We start from the raw sequence: 22,787 nt of genomic DNA on the forward strand, positions 1-22,787 counted from the left end.
TCTTACAGGGCTTGGCATGTAGTAAGCGCTTAACAATTACCATCTAATATTATTAATGGTTACCTAGTGAGACAATCCTGTTATCCCGGCAGGTCATTGGACAAGACCTTGTTTATGAGACTGCCTCTCAATAGCTTGACTTTTGCTAACACTTTACCACTGAAACAGTGTGGTCTAGTGGTTAGCGCATGGGCCTGGTAATCAAAAGGACCTGGGTTCTAATTTCGCCTCTGTCACTTTGCTGTGTGATTCTGGAGAAGCCACTTTACTTCTCTGTGCCTCAGTCGCTTCATCTGTAAATGAGGATTAAGACTGTGAGCCTCATATGGGACATGGACTGTGTCCAACCTTATTAATTTGGATCTACCCCAGCGTTTAGTACAGTGCCTGGCACATAGTAAACTAGTAAGTGCATAACAAATACCATTTTAAAAAACAGCCTGATTTTGCAAAGACTTTACCAGTGGAAAGCAACCCCTTTCATGATTGCTGTCTACCAGGTCAGTCTGTCTATAGGAGCATTCCTTTTCGGCTCATTGCTGTGTCTCATTGCTTGGACTTTGAATTAGTTATTCTCCAAATCTTCAGTGGGGAATGGAGTGTAGGTTGTGCGTAGATCCTGTCAACCATCCCTGTCCATATGAATTATAATACTGGTCATATTTATTAAGCGCTTACTATGTGCCAAGCATTGTACTGTGCTCTGGGGTAGATACAATATAATTAGGTCCCACATGGGGCTTACAGTCTAAGTAGAAGGGAGAACATGAATTGATTCACCAGTTTGCAGATGAGGGAACTGAGGCAAGAGAAGTTACGGAATTTGCCCAAGGTCACACAGTAGACAAGTGGAAATTCTGGGATTAGAACCTGGGTCCTCTGACTTTCAGACTCAGGCTTTTTCCCCTAGGGTATGCTGTTTCTCTGAATATCTTACCATCAGAAGTGTTATCATCAAACTCAGAAGAGTTTTAATGATAACAAACAGGAACGGTCTTAATATTTGTATTGTTCATCTCTTGCTCTCAGTGGGAGACACATCTAGACAACATCCTGTTTCCTAAAATCTCCTAGCACTAACCTGTTCCCTTATGATTTTTAATTCCCATCAAGCCCTCATTCAGTATTTTAAACAGTAAGATGGAAAGACAAAGATCAATCACCAACTGTGATGTAATTTTTGAAAAACTTTCACTGGATGAAAAGAAAATCTAATAAAAAATCTATACAAATCTATACCAGGACTCCATATGCCATTTCCTAGAAAGCTTAACTGTGTTCTTTTCCTAGTTTGTCTCCATTTGGCTTTTCTCATCACATTCCCTCCTTCATCCCAGCCATGTGAGAATATATTCCTCTCAGTTCAAAGCCATTTCCTCCATTGTCTCTTCAGTGTGTACCAATGGACAACATTACCACTGGAAGCAATGTGGCCTAATGGAAAGACTACAGGCCTGGGAGTTAGAGAACCTGGGTTCTAATCCCAGGTCTTCCACTTGCCTCCTGTGTGAACTTGGGAAAATCACTTAACTTCTCTGGGCCTCGGTTTTCTCGTCTGTAAAATGGGAATTCAATGCCCGATCTTTCATTCATTCATTCAATAGTATTTACTGAGTGCTAATTGTGCAGATCACTGTACTAAGCGCTTGGAAAGTACAGTTCGGCAACAGAGACAATCCCTGCCCACAACAGGCTCATAGTCCAAAAGGGGGAGACAGACACCAAAATAAGTTAAAAGGCATCAGTAGCATCATTAAAAATAAATAGAATTATAGATCAATCAATCAATCAATCAATCGTATTTATTGAGCGCTTACTATGTGCAGAGCACTGTACTAAGCGCTTGGGAGGTACAAATTGGCAACACATAGAGACAGTCCCTACCCAACAGTGGGCTCACAGTCTAAAAGGGGGAGACAGAGAACAGAACCAAACATACCAACAAAATAAAATAAATAGGATAGAAATGTACAAGTAAAATAAATAAATAAATAAATAAATAAATAAATAGAGTAATAAATATGTACAACCATATATACATATATACAGGTGCTGTGGGGAAGGGAAGGAGGTAAGATGGGGGGATGGAGAGGGGGACGAGGGGGAGAGGAAGGAAGGGGCTCAGTCTGGGAAGGCCTCCTGGAGGAGGTGAGCTCTCAGCAGGGCCTTGAAGGGAGGAAGAGAGCTAGCTTGGCGGAGGGGCAGAGGGAGGGCATTCCAGGCCCGGGGGATGATGTGGGCCGGGGGTCGACGGCGGGACAGGAGAGAACGAGGTACAGTGAGGAGATTAGCGGTAGAGGAGCGGAGGTTGTGGGCTGGGCAGTAGAAGGAGAGAAGGGAGGTGAGGTAGGAGGGGGCGAGGTGATGGAGAGCCTTGAAGCCCAGGGTGAGGAGTTTCTGCCTGATGCGCAGATTGATTGGTAGCCACTGGAGATTTTTGAGGAGGGGTGTAATATGCCCAGAGCGTTTCTGGACAAAGATAATCCGGGCAGCAGCATGAAGTATGGATTGAAGTGGAGAGAGACACGAGGATGGGAGATCAGAGAGAAGGCTGGTGCAGTAGTCCAGACGGGATAGGATGAGAGTTTGAATGAGCAGGGTAGCAGTTTGGATGGAGAGGAAAGGGCGGATCTTGGCAATGTTGCGGAGCTGAGACCGGCAGGTTTTGGTGACAGCTTGAATGTGAGGGGTGAATGAGAGAGCGGAGTTGAGGATGACACCAAGGTTGCGGGCTTGTGAGACGGGAAGGATGGTAGTGCCATCAACAGAGATGGGAAAGTCAGGGAGAGGGCAAGGTTTGGGAGGGAAGACAAGGAGCTCAGTCTTCGACATGTTGAGCTTTAGGTGGCGGGCGGACATCCAGATGGAGATGTCCTGAAGGCAGGAGGAGATGCGAGCCTGGAGGGAGGGGGAGAGAGCAGGGGCAGAGATGTAGATCTGGGTGTCATCAGCGTAGAGATGATAGTTGAAGCCGTGGGAGTGAATGAGGTCACCAAGGGAGTGAGTGTAGATTGAGAACAGAAGGGGACCAAGCACTGAACCTTGGGGAACCCCCACAGTAAGGGGATGGGAGGGGGAGGAGGAGCCTGCAAAAGAGACTGAGAAAGAACGACTGGAGAGATAAGAGGAGAGGAGGATATATAGATATATACATATCATTAATAAAAATAAATAGAATTATAATTATAAATATGTACATATATTCTCCCCTCCTATTTAGATTTTGAATGCCTTGCGGGACAGGAATTATCTCTACCTGCTTAGCTAACATCTACCCCAGTGATTAGAACAGTGTTTGACACATACTAAGGGCTTAACAAGTCCCATTATTATTATTACTGACAATCTCCTCAAGGCAACCGACTTCATTTAATTGTATTTATTGAGCACTTACTGTGTGCAAAGCACCTTACTAAGTGCTTGGGAAATATGTTGTAACAATAAACACATTCCCTGCCCACAATGAGCTAAATGATGATCGAATGTTTCTATAAATACCTCACTACAACAAGTAGTCTGAACTACAGGAGACAGAAAAAGAGAAAATCTAAATTAAAAGGAGTCAAATTCACATACCCATCACAATCCCTGGAAAATGAGCACCTATATGCATTTTCCAATTTCAAGAAGTGAAATTGGATTCGATTTAGAAATTTAAAGTATCAGGTAGAGTAGAACGAATAACTCAAATGGCATTTTTGTGTCTCAAGAAAGAAATGTTTATGTTTAAAAATAAACTATTTGGTGATGGCTTGAGTTTATCAAGTTCATTCTCTAAGTTATATATAGTTGTCCTTTAAGGTTTGAGGATGATGTTAGTGATCGTGAGATTTTGTCCGTGTTTATAAATGTGGTCGCTGACTTCGATGCATGACTGATATCATTTCTACATAAACTCAAATAAAGACTGTTTGTTGCTGTGCTGGAGTTTTTACTAGGGACACTCTTATATTGTTTATTTCTACCTTTTAGTTTGGGAATCTTCTTGAAGACTCTAACCTAAGAGACCTCCTGCATCTAATTACTATGTGCCAGACTGAAGTATCTTCTGCAGAGGTTTCTCAGCTACTTACTGCTCTACCATATTGTTTGAGGTTTTTGACCCATTGTGTCTTTTAAAATGTTTCTTCTAATGTTTACAGTTTCCCCATTTCCACTTACTAACCAGCAGTTATCTGGGTACCTTTAAAGTTCATGTTGACTAAAGTACAAAATTAAAACCCATTATATTGGGTTGAACCAATTTGGAGTGAGCAAGGGAAGAAATTTTAAAGACACCTTTCTTAGTTCCCTTCTCATTTGGTGTGATAAGTATTTTCTGTAAGGAGCTATTCAGACAATCAGAGTGTTGCAAGAGCTGCTGCTGTTTATTTATTGACTGAACAGCCATGGCCCAGGGTTACCTAGTTGTATGGGAATTTTCTTTAGGATATGATCAAGAAAAGCCCCCCATTACTAGGACATGGGCTTTATTTGTATTTCAATGATTTGCATTTCAGTTAGTAGTGATGGGTTGTCCTGCTCATCTGAACTTTTTCTCTCTCTCAGTCCTCTCATGGCCAACAGCGCACCTTTCTATATGAGGAAAAAAAATAAGCCCTCCTTCTGTCCCTCTGTCATTCTCTCTTTGGATGGGGCATAATGCCCTTCAGTTCATTGGATGCCAGAAGAGTCAATCCTCATAGCTGAAGAAGCAGCATAACTATGTTTCCACTGGGAAGAGATGTGTTAACTGCTGCCAAATCATCTCTCTCTATTGCTAGAAGTCATGGGTTCAAATCCTGCCTCCGCCACTTGTCAGCTGTGTGACTTTGGGCAAGTTGCTTAACTTCTCGGTGCCTCAGTTACCTCATCTGTAAAATGGGGATTAAGACTGTGAGCCCCCCATGGGACAACTGGATCACCTTGTAACCTCCTCATCGCTTAGAACAGTGTTTTACACATAGTACGCACTTAATAAATGCCATAAAAAAAGCTTTCTGCAGCCCTATACCCACCCAACTCACTCATCTTCTTTTTGAAGATATGTGGGGATGTGATAACATCTAAAATCTGGAGGCCAAGCCATCCTGTATTTCTAGTAATCTGGAGAGTTGAAATTTTCTTTCCCCTGTTAATTGCATGACAGATGCCAATCTGCACCTTTTCCTCAGCCCATTCTCCCTAACGGGAAAGAGGTTCACGCTGAAGTGTCCTTTGAAGTTTTTGAACACATACAAACCAGCTGAAAACTGGGTTGCCAGTTGCCAAAGATAGACCAGCATGGCACCCTGCAAGCATGAAAGGAGCTGTTCTTTAGGAATGGAAGCTTCAGGTGAATTGTGCAGGACAAAATTGAGAACAGCACCAGATGCTGAGAACAACAGACATGTCAGCATAATTAAAGATGGATTTTCTGTGACACAGTGTGGCTGGACTGTGGATCCCACAATCAATCAGTCAACCAACGGTGTTCGCTGAGTGCTTACTGTATGCAGAACACTGTTCCAAGCATTTGGGAATGGGAGAGTACATATTTATTCTATTTATTTTATTTTGTTAATATGCTTTGTTTTGTTCTCTGTCTCCCCCTTCTAGACTGTGAGCCCGCTGTTGGGTAGGGACCGTCTCTATATGTTGCCTACTTGTACTTCCCAAGCACTTAGTAAGGTGCTCTGCACACAGTAAGCGCTCAATAAATATGATTGAATGAATGAATGAATACAATATTACAGAGTTGAAAGACCTGTTCCCTGCCCACAACAATCATACACTCTAGACGAGGAGATAGGTCCTGCATTGATGTTTTCAGTCATACCCACACTTATCACTGAATTTCAGTGTCAGTGGCATCTTCCCTGAGTATGAAGGACAGATTTCTGTAGGTACGCATGCATCCAAAGCCTATGTATACACTCTCAATGCATAGGTTCCATGCTGTCACAAAAATCCCATAATAACACCATATCATCATAATAATCCCACAATAATACTCCAAATATCATTAATGTTCTCATTATATAGTTAGGAAAGTTGAGGAGCAAATGTTTGACAGACCGAGGAATCCTGTACCCTTATATCAGATGGCTTTCCACTAGACTAGCTCCCTTCCTCTTGAAAGTATCATTTTATCTGAAATTGAGTGAATATCGTATTGAAAATTTAGCAAACCTAAGTGAATACCATAATTGTCCCTAAATTGACAATATAAATATTAGTTATAACTGTAGGTCCCAATTCAACTTTATCTCTCTAAAAAAATGGGTGTTTGAAAAGGATAAAAGTGTGAATAAACTTTCATTACAAGTACCTAAGCAGTGCAAAAATTCAACCTGGTATATTTTATAAACAAAACAGTGAAACAAATGAATACTAAAAATAAAGCAGAATCTTTCTACGGCTGGGGATCTATCCAAGTCACAGCATTTCCAATTTATCTTCCAAGTGGCTAACTTACCATTACAGCTGCCATTAGAAACCAAATTGAGCAGTGTGTTCTGTTCACACTGAAATGAAACAGAAAGAAAAGTTATATAGAAATATGCATAAATTTTATTAATTTTAAACCCTGAAATACTCTAGTATCTCCTGTTTCTGATCTAGAAGTAAATACCTACTGCCCTTTGGGCAATAGTTTGGCTATGAAGTGATTATAAAACCTAATCTGTATCACATTAACAGGAAGCTTTTCTATGCTGTCCATAGGCTAGTCTTCTAAAGTAATCTGTAACCTAAGAAAATGAAGTTTCATCAGATTCGACTTTGACTTGGAATCCATGCTACTAATATCGGTGATGGTTATGCGCTTAGTATCTGTCAAGCACTGTTCTAAATGCTGGGGTAGACACAAGGTAATCAGGTTGGACACAGTCCCCATCCCAAACAGGGCTCACCATCTTCATTCCCAATTCACAGATGAGGTAACTGAGGCACAGAGAAGTGAAGTGACTTGCCCAAGGTCACACAGCAGACAAGCGGCAGAGCTGGGATTAGAACCCAGGTCCTTTTGACCTCCAGGACCATGTTCTTCAATTGTATTTATTGAGCGCTTACTGTGTTCAGAGCACTGTACTAAGCGCTTAGGCCACATATCAGTTTCAGAGCTAAATTAGCCTGAGGTGGAATGCTACGAAATTCTCCAGGGAACCCATCTTGCCTTACAAGGGTTATGGATGTTGAGACCCTGCTCACAAAAAGCTACTATAGTACATTTTCTTCCCAAAGGGGCTAACAAGCCCAATCAGTCCTCTGTCTCTAATGTGTATTTTCTAGAGTGACAACAAGCTAAGCAGCACAAGGAACCAGAATAACTGGAAAAGCCTGAACTGTCATCATTTCATCATGGCTTAGTGGAAAAAACAGGGGCCTGAGAATGGGAGGACTTGGGTTCTAATCCCACCCCTGACACTCTGCCCCTTACCTGCTGGATAACCTTGAGCAAGTAGCTTTTTTTCTTCCCTCAGCGGTATTTATTGAGGACTTACTGTATGCAGAGCACTGTTCTAAGCAGTTGGGACAGTATTATACAACGTGAGTTTCTAGACATGATCCCTGCCTACAACTTACCTCCTTCCCTTCCCCACAGCACCTGTATATATGTATATATGTTTGTACATATTTATTACTCTATTTATTTATTTATCTTACTTGTACATATCTATTCTATTTATTTTATTTTGTTAGTATGTTTGGTTTTGTTCTCTGTCTCCCCCTTCTAGACTGTGAGCCCGCTGTTGGGTAGGGACTGTCTCTATGTGTTACCGACTTGTACTTCCCAAGCGCTTAGTACAGTGCTCTGCACACAGTTAGTGCTCAATAAATACGATTGATTGATTGATTGATACAACAAGCTTACAGTCTAGAGGGGGACACAGACATTAATATAAATATATAATTTATAATATATAATCTATAGGGATGTACATATGTTTTGTGCCTTAACTTCTCTGTGCCTCAGTTTCCTCATTTACAAAATCCATATTCAATATCTGTTCTCCCTTCCTCCCTCTTAAAGTATGAATGCATCACTAAATCCTGTTGGTTCCACATTCACAACATTGCTAAAATCCACCCTTTCCTTTCCATCCAGACTGCTACCATGTTAATACGATCACTCATCCTATCCCACCTGGATTACTGCATCAGCTTCCTTGCTGACCTCCCTACTCCAGTTCACACTTCACTCTGCTGCCCAGACCATTTTTCTATGAAAACATTCAGGACGTGTCTCCCTGCTCCCCCAAAAACTCCAGTGTTTGCCCATCCACCTCTGCCTCAAACAAAAACTCCTCACCCTTGGCTTTAAAGCATTCTATTACCTTGCCCCCTTCTACCTTACCTCGTTACTCTCCTACAACCCAGCCTGCACACTTCACTCCTCTAATACTAACCTTCTTACTGTGCCTCCATCTCACCTATCTCACTACCAACCCCTAGCCTACATCCTGTCTCTGGGCTGGACCACCTTCTGTCCTCAAATCTGGCAATTACTCCCCCTCCACTTTCAAAGCCTTATGGAAGGCACATCTCTTCCTTGATGCATTCCCAGACTAAGCCCCTCCTTTCCTCTTCTCCCACTCCCTCCTGCATCACCCTGATGTGCTTTCTTGGTCTTTCCCCCCTCCCAGCCCCACAGTCATTATGTACATATCTGTAATTAATTCATTTGTATTGATGTCTGTCTCCCCCCCCTCTAGATTATAAGCTTGTTGTGGGCAGGTAATGTGTCTGCTTATTGTTCCATTGTACTCTACCAAGCTCTTAGTACAGTGCTCTGCACACAGTAACTGCTCAATAAATATGACTGAATGAATGAAGCCTGGGTAGGACACCGACTTTATGATATGATTGTATTGTATTTATCTCAGCGCATAGTATAGTGCTTGGCACATTCTAAGCACTTAACAAATACCACAATGATTGATTAATTTTTTATGTAGCCTAGATGCCAAACAGAAATGCTGACATCCAGTTGCCTGGGGCTGGTTTAAGACAGGATTACTGCCAATACATTTTTTTGAGACAGGCTCAATCATGGCAGGCAATTAGCATGAAGTTTGCCCTGGGCAGTCTTGAGGCAAAAAACCAGAATTCTCTTCTGTATTATATTTCTAAAGTATTAGTTCAACATGACAAGCTGAGTCTGCACAAGGGAAGCATTTTCCAAAAATATTGTATTGTTTGGCCCCAAATCCTTCCTCCTTAGTCTTGTTTGTGTTCAGGGAACTAGAAAGAGAGAGAGAGAGCACTGATGAAAAGGGAAAGTGAGAATCTTTCCTTGCCTGGGAGACTCGCTTCATTCATTCATTCATTCATTCAATTGTATTTATTGAGCGCTTACTGTGTGCAGAACACTGTACTAAGCACTTGGAAAGTACAAGTCAGCAACATATACAGACAGTCCCTACCCAACAACGGGCTCACAGTCTAGAAGGGGGAGACAGACAACGAAACAAAATGTGTAGACAGGTGTCAAAACCATCAGAATTTGCAGGTGAGGAAACTGAGGGCCAGAGAGGTTAAGTAATTTTCCCATGGTCACACAGCAGGCAAGTAGCATACATGGGACTTGAACCCAGGGCTCCTGTCTTTGGGTCTCTCCGCTAGGTCAACCTGCCTGGTTTCAAGAGGGTCATTTTGTGCTGTTTCCCTTCCATTCCAACTAGGTAAAATAATGTTCTCCCTTCTTCTGAAATGCTGTAAATGAAGTAGAGCATCTGGATCAATTAAGCATTTTAAATACAGGTTTCCTAATAGGAACCAGGCCCTATATGAAGAAAACCTTACAGATAACCCTCCTACAAGTCCCAGTTTGCATAAATTTAATTAGGGTACTTGCTAAGTGCTTACTACGCCCCATGCCTTAAGCTACTAAGTGCAGGGGTAGATTCAAAATAATCAGTTCAGACAAAGTCCCTGTCTTATATGGATCAATCAATCAATCAATCAATCAATCGTATTAATTGAGTGCTTACTGTGTGCAGAGCACTGTACTAAGCGCTTGGGAAGTACAAGTCGGCAACATATAGAGACAGTCCCTACCCAACAGTGGGCTCACAGTCTAAAAGGGGGAGACAGAGAACAAAACCAAACATACTAACAAAATAAAATAAATAGAATAGATATGTACAAGTAAAATAAATAAATAAATAGAGCAATACATATGTACAAACATATATACATATATACAGGTGCTGCGGAGAAGGGAAGGAAGTAAGATGGGGGGGATGGAGAGGGGGACGAGGGGGAGAGGAAGGAAGGGGCTCAGTCTGGGAAGGCCTGAGCAGCATGGGGTGGTAGATGGAGCCCGGACTTGGGAATCAGAAGGTCATGGGTTCTAATCCCAGCTCCGTCACTTGTCTGCTGTATGACCTTGGGGAAGACACTTCACTTCTGTGTGCCTCAGTTCCCTCATCTGTAAAATGAGGATTGAGACTCTGAGCCCCATGTGGGACAGGGATTGTGCCCAACCCCATTTGCTTGTATCCACCCCAGTGCTTAGTACAGAGAAGCAGCATGGCTTAGTGGAAAGAGCATGGGCTTAGGAGTCAGAGGTTGTGGATTCTAATCCTGGCTCTGCCACCTGTCTGCTATGTGACCTTGGGCAAGCCACTTAACTTCTCTGTGCCTCAGTACCTCATCTGCAAAAATTCATTCATTCATTCAATTGTATTTATTGAGCACTTACTGTGTGCAGAGCACTGTACTAAGTGTTTGGGAAGTACAAGTTGGCAACATACAGAGACAATCCCTACCCAACAACAGGCTCACAGTCTAGAAGGGGGAGACAGACAACAAAACAAAACATGTGGGCAGGTGTCAAGTCATCAGAATAAATAGAAATAAAGCTAGATGCACATCATTAACAAAATAAATAGAATAGTAAATATGTACAAGTAAAATAAATAGAGTAATAAATCTGTACAAACATATATACAGGTGCTGTGAGGAGGGGAAGGAGGTTGGGTGGGGGGATGGGGAGGAGGTGAGGAAAAAGGGGGCTTAGCCTGGGAAGGCCTCCTGGAGGAGGTGAGCTCTCAGTAGGGCTTTGAAGGGAGAAAGAGAACTAGCTTGGCGGATGTGCAGAGGGAGGGCATTCCAGGCCAGGGGGAGGACGTGGAATGGGGGTTGACAGCGGGACAGGTGAGAACAAGGTACAGTGAGGAGGTTAGCGGCAGAGGAGCAGAGGGTGTGGGCTGGGCTGTAGAAGGAGAGAAGGGAGGTGAGGTAGGAGGGGGTGAGGTGATGGACAGCCTTGAAGCCGAGAGTGAGGAGTTTTTGCTTGATGCGTAGTTTGAGTGGCAGCCACTGGAGATTTTTGAGGAGGGGAGTGACATGCCCAGGGCGTTTCTGCACAAAGATGATCCAGGCAGCAGTGTGAAGTATAGACTGACATGGGGAGAGACAAGAGGATGGGAGATCAGAAAGGAGGCTGATGCAAAAAATCCAGTTGGGATAGGATGAGAGATTGAAGCAGCAAGGTAGCAGTTTGGATAGAGAGGAAAGGGCAGATCTTGGCAATGTTGTGGAGGTGAGACTGGCAGGTTTTGATGACTGATTGGATATGAGGGGTGAAAGAGAGAGTGGAGTCGAGGATGACACCAAGGTTGCGAGCTTCTGAGACGGGAAGGATGGTAGTGCCATCTACAGTGACGGGAAAGTCAGGGAGAGGGCAGGGTTTGGGATGGAAGATAAGGAGTTCAGTCTTGGACATATTGAGTTTTAGATGGCGGACAGATATCCAGATGGAGATTTCCTGAAGGCAGGAGGAGACCTGAGCCTGAAGGGAGGGAGAGAAAGCAGGGGTAGAGATGTAGATTTGGGTGTCATCAGCGTAGAGATGATAGTTGAAGCTGTGGGAGTGAATGAATTCACCAAGGGAGTGAGTGTAGATAGAGAACAGAAGGGGACCAAGAACTGACCCTTGAGGAACCCCTACAGTAAGGGGATGGGAGGGGGAGGAGGAGCCCGCAAAGAAGACTGAGAATGAACGGCTGGAGAGATGAGGAGAACCCAGAGAGGATGGAATCTGTGAAGTCATGGTTGGATAGCGTGTTGAGGAGAAGGGGGTGGTCCACAATGTCGAAGGCAGCTGAGAGGTTGAGGAAGATTAAGATAGAGTAGGAGCCATTGGATTTGACAAGAAGGAGGTCATTGGTGACCTTTCAGAGGGCAGTTTTGGTGGAGTGTAGGGGATGGAAGCCAGATTGGAGGGGGTCAAGGAGAGAGTTGGCGTTGAGGAATTCGATGCAGTGGGTGTAGATGACTCATTCAAGGAGTTTGGAAAAGAATGGTAGGAGGGAGATAGGGTGATAAGTAGAAGGGGAGGTGGGGTCAAAGGAGGGTTTTTTTTGGATGGGGGAGACATGGACTTGTTTGAAGGCAGAGGGGCAGGAACCAGTGGAGAGTGGGAGTTAAGACTGTGATCCCCGCATAGGATAACCTGATTACCTTGTATCAACCCCTGCACTTAGTACAGTGCTTGGCACATAGTAAATGCTTAACAAATACCATAATTATTAATTATTATTATTACAGTGCCTGGTGCACATGGTATAAGTTCTTCACAAATATCAGAATTGTTATTATATGGGGCTCATAGTCTATGAAGGAGGGAGAACAGGCACTAAATCCCCCTCTGACAAATGAGGAAACTGAGGCCTAAGGCCATACAGCAAGCAAGTGGTGGAGCCAGCATTAGAACCTAGCTCCTCTGAGTCCCAGGCCTGTGATCTTCAATTACGTCACACCACTACCTAAATTGTATTTATTCCCAAAATGTATGTTTGTGATGGTGTCCACACATCCTTAAAGTGAACTGGATATGTCAAAATAAGCATTTCAGTCTTTTTTTTTTCTTGTAGGATTTTTAATGTCTGAATATGAATACAACAAAAGGAAACTCATTAAGAGGAAGTTAAAATTAATACAAGCCTTTTAATCACTTCAGATTATGGCACTTCAGTTCTATTCCATGTGCTTGAATTATGAAAGTAGCAACACAGATATATTCCAAAATGCAGAATACAATTTTAGGCAAGTGAGGGTGTCATTTCTATCTATTTGGTTCAATTTTCTAAGACTCTCATTGACAAAACAGGCCTACCCAGTCTGACTCTCTATTCATACAAACAGCATATCCTACCTTATTAATATCATCAAGTGGCTGGGAGCTTGTATTATCCTTCTGGATTATTTTAATTAGATCAGCATGAAATTTGCTGGCATTCAGGAAAATGAGTGGATTGTTAACTGTGATTATTTTCACCTGCTGCAAAGATTCCTTTAGGGAAAAAACAAAGATTCAGAATTTCTTAGTGAGGTACTTTAGAAGATAAATTATTTCTTCCTATAGTAAATCAAATTAGTAGACAATATTGTTTTCAAAATATTAATACATTTTTTAGTTATGTTCATAATCTTCTAGATGATGTTTTCTGTTAGCTATTCCTTAAGTGTCGACAAGGAGGTTCAATTACACTTCTCTGCAAAACACTGAGTATATGAGATGTTAACTTCATAGAAAGGGCAAATCCTCCATTACTAAGTAGATTAGAAAGCATGAACAATGTCATAATTACTGAGTATTACTTTGGATTCATAGTAAGAAACTAACGATAAGCATTTAGACATAGAGAACACCTTCAAGACTCTTCTGGAATGAAAAGTATTCCTATGGAAGATATGAACAACAGTTAAAGATAATCAAAAATAAAGTCCTTGTAAACCCCAAACAGTAAATCACTATTCCTGGACATTCTCCATTCAATAATGGCAAAATGCAATTCAAGCTTTATTCAATCCACCACCAACCCAGCAGGACTGTACTCTTGCATTGTTTAGGGTTCAATAATGGTTCATGTTAGTTTCTTTATTCTTCCTGTAGGAATAACTGGAGCAGCCTCCCAGCCCCTCTGAAATGGGAGAGGTGAAAAACCCTCAATAAATGTCAGCAGTCAACAAGAAGGAGGTACCAGAAAACAGACTTAAAGATTAAATAAAGGTAATTATAGAGAAGTCTTTTAAGAGTTGCTGCTGCCACCAAACATTTCACAGTCCCTCAGCTCTACTTTCCAAAGCCAACATTTCTGAAGAATCTTACTTACACACCATAAGTGCCCAATAAACAGAGATAACTGTAATGTTGTTAAATAAATCAATGATTCCGGAACTTTTTGAAGATAAAGGCATGGGTCAAAACTTCATCAGAAGGTGGCCTCTCACATGTTAAGGTTGGAAATTTGTTATAGAAAATAAAAAAATTCACTCTAACCTGATTTCAGTTAGTGAGATTGAATATCATTTTTTTATCATCAGGATTACTAGTAATAAAGGATTAATGTCAGGAAGATTGAAGACTGGGAAACACAAGAAAATATACCTTCATCGTTGATGGGAGTTGAAGATTGCATACCTGCTAGTTCACATTTGACTTGTTTTCATTTGACTTTTTGGATGTTTACCATAAGAAATACTGAGCTCTTGATGCTAGGAAAGAGCTGAATCTCTTCAGCAAAGAGAGAAAAAGCGACTGGCAATATATTGATTTGTTTATTTGGAGAAAAACCTGCCATTACTCTGGGTGGGATTTAAATGACTCATTATGACAAAAATCAATTCCACCCACGGGGTTTCCTTTCTTCACTCAGGTGGAGGGTGGAATTGAGTCTAATGATCTTTGCAGAGGAAAAAAAAAATATTTGATCTCTCCTCCTTCCTTCAAATCCCCTCAGAATCTCTCTCGCATATTTGCCCATTTGGAAAAGTTTGAGGCGGCCAGGGCTCGTGGAATGGTGATTCATGAGCTCTCAATTATGAGTCTTCCAATCATAAGGTTCCCTACATTTTGGACAGGTAGTTGTGTAGGCTCTGGGACCATCAATCTGGGCTTTTGTCTAAGATGGAATTCACTTACAAGGACTAAAGGAAGCAAATGCCATACTAGCATTGTTAAGCAAGCCTCTAAAGGTTCATGGCTCAGCTCTAACCCTAAAGAAGAGGAGGTTTTCATGCTAATTCAAAGCTCCCAAACCTGCTTCGGGGAGTAATTTCAGGGGAAAACTTGGTGTGGCTACCAAGTTCAAAGAATCCAACCAGCAGATGCAGGGGCCCTGGCCCCATATGACCTGGAGGTGTTTTGAGTTATCTGCTGGACAGCTGGTTGACCACTATGACTTTTCAGAGTTTGGAGGTCTGGAAGCAAGAGGCACAGAGTTGCCAGGATTAAACATCAGACCTTCCCTTCTTCCCTCTTCCAGCTGAGGCCAGCCAAAAGTCTTGTACCAGGGCCCAGAACTAAGTTGTTTCACCCCCTGAGCCAGCCAGCAGAGCAGCCACTTCCATAAGTGCCAGATTTTTCAAAAGGATTCTGGCTACTTCCAACTTTCAGTCCATTTCTAAATCACTTAAAAATGATTCCCGTGATGGGAAACCTGTTCTTGGCATTACAGAATTGCTCTGCACACAGTAAGTGCTCAATAAATATGACAATGAATGAATGAAGGGAACCATGGAGTTGGATAGACAAGTTAACATTAAAGATACTGAAGAAAAATGTTAACCGAACTTCCTAAAAAAGGTTAGGGTCCAGACCCATTTGAGAAACTTATCTATGTACAAATGTGCATTTTTCTCCTCTTTCAAAGTTGGGTTACTCTTCCCTAAGAACATTGGGTTGAAAATTTAAAGTACATAATAAATCAGTGGAATAGCAGAGCAGCCAAGTGTACCACATAGTAAACTATAACATCCCAAGTGCTTAGTACAGTGCTCTATACACAGTAAGCCCTCAATAAATATCACTGATTGACTGATTGATCACAGACTTTGGATTTCACAATTTCTAATAATTGCATCTCAAGTGTACCTTCTTAAGAGCCTCCTTTTCCTTTCCAGTCCACTTCAGTTCTAATCATTTTATTTACCAATTTAAACTAGCCCTCCATGGAATTTTGCAGTACCAATATAATCCTGACAACAATTCTCCCCGGCATAGTGGATAGAGCAAGGGACTGGGAGTCAGAAGGTCATGGGTTCAAATCCCAGCTCTGCCACTTGTCTACTGTGTGACCTTAGACAAGTCACTTCACTTCTCTGTGCCTGTTACCTCATCTGTAAAATGGGGATTGAGACTGTGAGCCCCACATGGCACAGGGGCTGTGTGCAACCCGATCTGTTTGTATCCACACCAATGCTTTAATATAGTGCCTGGCACATAGTAAGCACTTAACAAATACCACAATTATTATTATTACTCTTCTTTTCCATAATGTAACCTGATTCAAAGATTGGTAATCAATGAGCTCAAGGTGTCTTCCTCCAATGAATTCCCCCACCTACCCCAGGCCTATTTAATCAACAGATTTCTTATTTGGAAATTATAATCATTATACTTACAGCTGACCTAGATATACAAATGCCACTTCATCAAAAATCGAAAGTGGGGAAAATTATTATTTTCTAACTCGATCATTCATCAGCTCTTGTATTTAGGGAACCGCCTTTTAACTCCTAGCAGAAGCAAATCGAACTAAATTGTGTGAAGAGAAAAGGATAAACTTACAGAATCAGTTTCAGTTTTCACTTTATATTCCATTTCTTTCATACTTCTCAAATTCAAGGTCTTTGCTCTGAAAAGAAGGCAGATAAAACAATGAAGTAGACTTTTTTCTAATTGTTCAGAGAGATGAAGTATTTAAAGAATAAAGAACACCTTAAATTTATCAGACCTTTACACCTTTGAAAATTTATATTTTCCACCAATAACAAATTTATTAATCTACCTGTTTATTTGTGGCAGCTCAAATAATCCTTTACCTATGCATATACTAATTCTATTCTGGAAGCAGGAATTTTCTCCCTCTTTCATATATGCTATTTATGAAAAAGTTGGAGGATCTATCTGTGATGGACTTGTTAGAAATTCACTGTTACTTAATCTTTAATACTCAAAAATTTGAGTATTAATTGAACATGTTTTATTTTTTATGGACATTGATATTTATAAAGTGGTAACCTTACATTTTAATAAAGATAATAACAATTATAATATTTGAATTTGCCAAGCACTGCAGTAAGCACTGAGATAGATACAAGATAATCAGGTCCCACATGGGGTTCATAGCCTAAGTAGAAGGGAGAATAGGTGTGGAATCCCCCATTTTGCAGATGAGAGAATTGAGGCACAGAGAAGTTAAGTAACTTGCCCAAGGTCACAGAGCAGACAAGTGGAGGAGTTGGAATTGGAACCCAGGTCCTTTGACTCTCAGGTTCTTGCTCTTTCCACTAAGCCACTGTGCCTCTCTGATTCTCATTATCATGATTAAGACTAGGATTGGATTGAAGGTTAAAGACCCTTCATTTGTGAGGGGCTCCACCTAAATTCTAGCACATATTCATCTAATCAAAAGTGAGTCTTTGACAGATTCATCCTTCTCTTCAGCACGGACTAGCCCGGCCCAATTGGTCACCCAGATGCTAAACAATAGCCCATCTTCCTGCCAGGTGACATGGAAACAGCTTGAGTTATAACCTTCAAGAGGTTGACTAGGAACTGTCCCGGATTATTGTGATTTGGTGAATCGGGGCTATCTTTTCTGGGCCCCTCACAATAATAATAATCAATTGATAGTATTTATTGAGCTCTTACACATGTAAAGCACTGTATTATTACTAAGCATTTAGGAGAGTACAACAGAATAATAATAACAATAATAATAATGATAATCATGGAATTTCTTAAGTGCTTATCATGTGCCAAAGATTTTACTGTGCACTTGGGTAGATTCAAGATAGTCAGGTCTATATGGGGCTCACAGTCTAAGTGGGAGGAAGAACAGATAATGAATCCCCATTTTGCAGATGAAGAAACTGAGGCACAGAGAAGTTAAGTGACTTGCCCAAGGTCACAAAGCAGGCATAAGGGTTAGAGCCTGGGCCTGGGAGTAATAACGTCATGGGTTCCAATCCAGGCTCTGCCACTTGTCTACTTTGTGACCTTGGGCAAGTCATGTCACTTCTCTGTGCCTCAGGTACCTCATCTGTAAAATGGAAACTGAGACTGTGAGGTCCACTTAGGTCAGGGACTGTTTCCAGCTTCATTTGCCGGTATCCATCCCAGGGCTTAGTACAGTGCTTGGCACATAGTAAGGGCTTAAGAAATACAATTATTATTATTACAGGTGCGTGGCAAGGTTGGGATTAGAACCCACGTCCTCTAAGTCCTTGGCCCGTGCTCTTTCCACTAGACCACAATGCTTCTACACCTCAATGAAGAGGAGGAGAGCTAATGAGGGCAATCGAGGAATGAATGGAGGTTGAAGGATGACTCTGGAAGGTTGGACCCGCAGATCAGAGGGGTTAGGGAAAAGGTGACAAGGAAGGATGTACACTGGGATGATGGCACAGACAATAGTGGAGAAGAAGAGTTACAGGAATAATGGAACATGGATGTTGGGATTTTAGGGGGAGGTGGGCCAGAGTAGAGGATCTGAAGGGCTTCTAGCATGTCCAGTTTGTATTAAAACATAATCCTATATCATCCTTTTCTCATTAAAAAAATTTATCATTCACTTAATAATGAATAAATAATGTTCGGGTTCACAGCTAGGCAGAGAATCAGGACCATTTCGGGTTATCAGAGAGTATATGAACTTGGGCTTTCCATGAATCTGGGGGACCTCAAAGAACAGTGTTGATTGACACCTAGAAAGTAAAGGGGATGAACATAATACTTCAAGCTGTTCATGTGTACAGCGCTCTCTGGGCTCTCAGTTGAGTAGATAACACTCCTAATCACTCTAGACTGTGTTTGCTGGGGGCAGGAAACATGTCTACAAACCCCGTTATACTGTACTCTCCCAAGCACTTAGTACAATTCTCATACACAGTAAGTGCTCAATAAATACGATTGATTGATTAACAGAGTACAGAAGAATAGGTGAGATAAAATAAGGGTCATGATTTACTTTGGGAAGCAGCATGGCTTAATGGAAAGAGCATAGGCTTTGTTTTCTTGTCTGACTCCCCCTTCTAGACTGTGAGCCCGTTGTTGGGTAGGGACCGTCTCTATATGTTGCTGATTTGTACTTCCCAAGCACTTAGTACAGTGCTCTGCACACAATAAGCACGCAATAAATACGATTGAATTGAATGAATGAAAGAATAGTCCAGGGAGTCAGAGGACTTGGGTTACGCTCCTCACTCTGATTTATACCTGCTTTGTAACTTTGGGCAAGTCATTTAAGTTTTCTGTGCCTCAGTTCCCTCCTCTGCAAAATGGGGATTCAGTATCTGTTCTCCTTCCTATTTAGACTGTGAGCCCCTTGGGGGACCTGACTATCTTGTATCAAACCCAGCACATGGTACAGTGTTTGGCACATAGTAAGCACTTAACAAATACCACAGTTATCACTAATGATTATTGTTACCCCAATAATCTTACCTTGGGAAGCGGGCGATCATTATAGCTATAGTGCAGCCCACTCCAAATAGCAGTCCTACATTAGCAGCAAAACATATTGTAAAGATATATGTACTGACCCAGATGCTCTGGAAAAAAAAAAACAGGCAAAACTATTAGTTTCTACTTCTTCCTCTTGGAATATCAAGAATTTATGAGTACCATGATCTTAATTGTGCCTTTCATGCCAGGAAATATAAGATCCTGGAGAAGAGGCTCATCCTTCAAACAAACCTTTCCCAGATTTATCAATTTGCCCAGATTTTCAAGTCACCAGTGATGAGTTTATGTCTAACAATATCAATGGTATTTATTTAGTGCTTACTGTGTGTAGATCACTGTAAACTAAGCACTTGGGGGACCACAATACAACAGAGTTGGTAGACATGTTCCCTGCCCACGATTGCAGTCTAAGGGGATCATAGTGCCACGCTTGGGGAACCCGTGGCTCATAAACCAAGTGTGACTTTGAACTCAGGCCTCCATCCATGGACTCAAAACTATGAGGCAAGGCTATTAGCCCCAGCCCCTCAATAAATATTCTACCCTCTACAGAGAAGCAGCGTGGCTCAGTGGAAAGAGCAGGGGCTTTGGGCCTTCTAGACTGTAAGCCCACTGTTGGGTAGGGACCGTCTCTATATGTTGCCAACATGTACTTCCCAAGCACTTAGTACAGTGCTCTGCACACAGTAAGCGCTCAATAAATACGATTGAATGAATGAATGAATTAATTAGCTTTGACTACATGCCAACATGCTATGGAGGAAGCTGGACAGGAAGTAACTGAGCCATCCCTTCGTGTCCTTCTAAGACAGAAAGGGGCTGAGGGCGATGGCACCTCAATGCCTCGCTGAAAGGCAGTGTAAGCTCAAGTGACTCTGCCCCCCAACCCCCATTTCACCTTCCTCATCTACCACTCTCCTGCTGTAACAAAGCGGAAACACTGTGATGGGCCAGCCAAAGCCGGCAGAGCAGGACACCCCTCACCTATTATGTGTTCCCCTATGCTGGGTGTCACCCAGACTGATAGTGAGAAGCAGTGTGGTTCAGTGGAAAACAGCCCGGGCTTTGGAGTCAGAGGTCATGGGTTCAAATGCTGGCTCTGCCACTTGTCAGCTGTGTGACTTTGGGCAAGTCACTTAACTTCTCTTTGCCTCAGTTACCTCATCTGTAAAATGGGGATGAAGACTGTGAGCCCCCCGTGGGACAAGCTGATCATCTTGTAGCCTCCCCAGTGCTTAGAACAGTGCTTTGTACATAGTAAGCGCTTAATAAATGCCATTATGATTATTACTATAGTGGATAGGGCAGGAAAATGAAGCCCTAGAGAAGAGCACAGATCTGGAAGTCAGAAGGACCTGGGTTCTAATCCCAGCTCCACCACTTGCCTGCTATATGGGACCTTCAGCAAGTCACTTCACTTCTCTGTGCCTCAGTTACCTCATCTGTTAAAAGGCATTAAGATGGTGAGCCCCATGTGAGACATGGACTATGTCCAACCTGAGTAACTGTATCTACCCCATTGCTTAGCAAAGTGCCTGGCACATAGTAAGCGCTTAAAGATATCATTAAAAAACCCAACAAAATAAAAATGTTGGGATAGGGGTGAGTTCAGTCCTTGTGTTGGCTGCTGTGAGCATCATCACGAACTTGCAGGTGTGCCACATCAAGGAGAAGGAGGAAAACAACCAGATAATTTGTTTTCTATTTCTTTCCCTCTCCACTTTCTCCCTCTCTCTTGCTCTCCCCCTCACAGAAAGGAAGGACACCCATGTCCTGATGAAGTTCCCCCACCCAACCACCTGGCATAGCTTCTCCTGCTTGTCCAGTTGGTATTAAAGCATAATCCTGCATTATTATTTTCTCAGTAAATGAATTTAAATAGAAAGAGGAAAAGGTGGGGAATTTCTTCCTGATCAGCATCATAGTAAATGGCCCAAGATCTGAGCAAGAGGAGAAGTAGGCAGAAGGACCAGGGAAGGCCCACCGACACCTGCCCTCTCCTTCCCTCCCAGCTCCAGTGAGCTGCAGGCAGGAGCAGGGCAAGTGCTGGCTCGCAGTCTCTTCTATCCTTAGTAATAATAATGATGGTATTTGTTAAGTGCTTACTACGTGCCAAGCACCGTTCTAAGTGCTGGGATAGATACAAGGTAATCAGGTTGTCCCATGTGGGACTCACAGTCTTAATCCCCATTTAACAGATGAGGTAACTGAGGCACAGAGAATTTAAGTGGTTTGCCCAAGGTCACACAGCAGACAAGTGGCAGAGCTGGGATTAGAAACCACATATCATTCCTCCCTTCCCCTGTCCTTCCTCTTTCACACTCCTCCCTCTTCCTCCATTTTCCCTCCTCTGTTTCCTCTACCCCTTTCCAAGTTTCACACTCCTTTACCTTTCCCCTCTTTATACCTATCCCTTCTAGCAGTCACATGATGCAACAAATATCATCACATGGAATCATGCATGATGTCCTTACCACATTATTTAAGGCCTTCAATTAGTTCTCCCCCTCCTACTTACTTCATAAATCTCCAACTATGACCCAGCCCTCACAATTCACTCCTCTAATGCCAGCCTACTCAGTGTACCTCATTCTCAACTGCCTCACTGCCAGTCTCTAGCCCACATCCTCCTTTTTTTAATGGTATTTATTAAGCGCTTACTATGTGCAAAGAACTGTTTAAGTGCTGGGGAGGTTACAAGGTGATCAGGTTGTCCCATGGGGGGCTCACAGTCTTAATCCCCGTTTTACAGATGAGGTAACTGAGGCACAGAGAAGTTGCCCAAAGTCACACAGCTGACAATTGGCAGAGCCAGGATTAGAACCCATGACCTCTGACTCCAAAGCCCGGGCTCTTTCCACTGAGCCACACTCCTTCTGTTCTGAAACTCCCTTCTCCTCTACTCCTGCATCACCTATGTATTTGGATCTGTACCCCTTAAGAAATTGATGTTCACTCCACTCTCATCCCAGTGGCATTTACGTACCTATTATAGTTGTGGTATTTGTTAAGCACTTACTATGTACCACACACTGTACTAAGCACTGGGGTGGACACAAGTAAATCAGGTTGGACACAATCCCTGTCCACATGGGGCTCACAGACTCAATCCCCATTTTACAGACGAGGTAACTGAGGTCCAGAGAAGTGAAGTGACTTGCCCAAGGTCACACAGCAGACAAGCAGAGAATCCAGGATTAGAATCCATGACCTTCCGGCTCCCAGGTTCGGGCTCTATCCACTACGCCACACTACTCCTCACATATCAATCAATCAATCAATCGTATTTATTGAGTGTTTACTGTGTGCAGAGCACTGTACTAAGCGCTTGGGAAGTACAAGTTGG

At 42.4% G+C, this 22,787-nt stretch overlaps 1 protein-coding gene across 1 annotated transcript in view; it reads right to left on the reverse strand.

Annotated features, from left to right (window-relative positions):
• Positions 1–22,787, reverse strand: part of SLC26A7 (solute carrier family 26 member 7) — a 167,023-nt gene that overhangs the window by 14,371 nt on the left and 129,865 nt on the right. Inside the window, exons 11-14 of the mRNA XM_038745336.1 lie at positions 19,421–19,527; positions 16,541–16,607; positions 13,124–13,261; positions 6,437–6,485 (exon numbers count right to left, since the gene is read on the reverse strand). Of these exons, the coding sequence (XP_038601264.1) occupies positions 6,437–6,485; positions 13,124–13,261; positions 16,541–16,607; positions 19,421–19,527 (361 nt within the window). The remainder of the gene's footprint in view (positions 1–6,436; positions 6,486–13,123; positions 13,262–16,540; positions 16,608–19,420; positions 19,528–22,787) is intronic.

Source organism: Tachyglossus aculeatus, chromosome 4 (assembly GCF_015852505.1).
Source record: "Tachyglossus aculeatus isolate mTacAcu1 chromosome 4, mTacAcu1.pri, whole genome shotgun sequence".
NCBI lineage: Eukaryota > Metazoa > Chordata > Mammalia > Monotremata > Tachyglossidae > Tachyglossus > Tachyglossus aculeatus.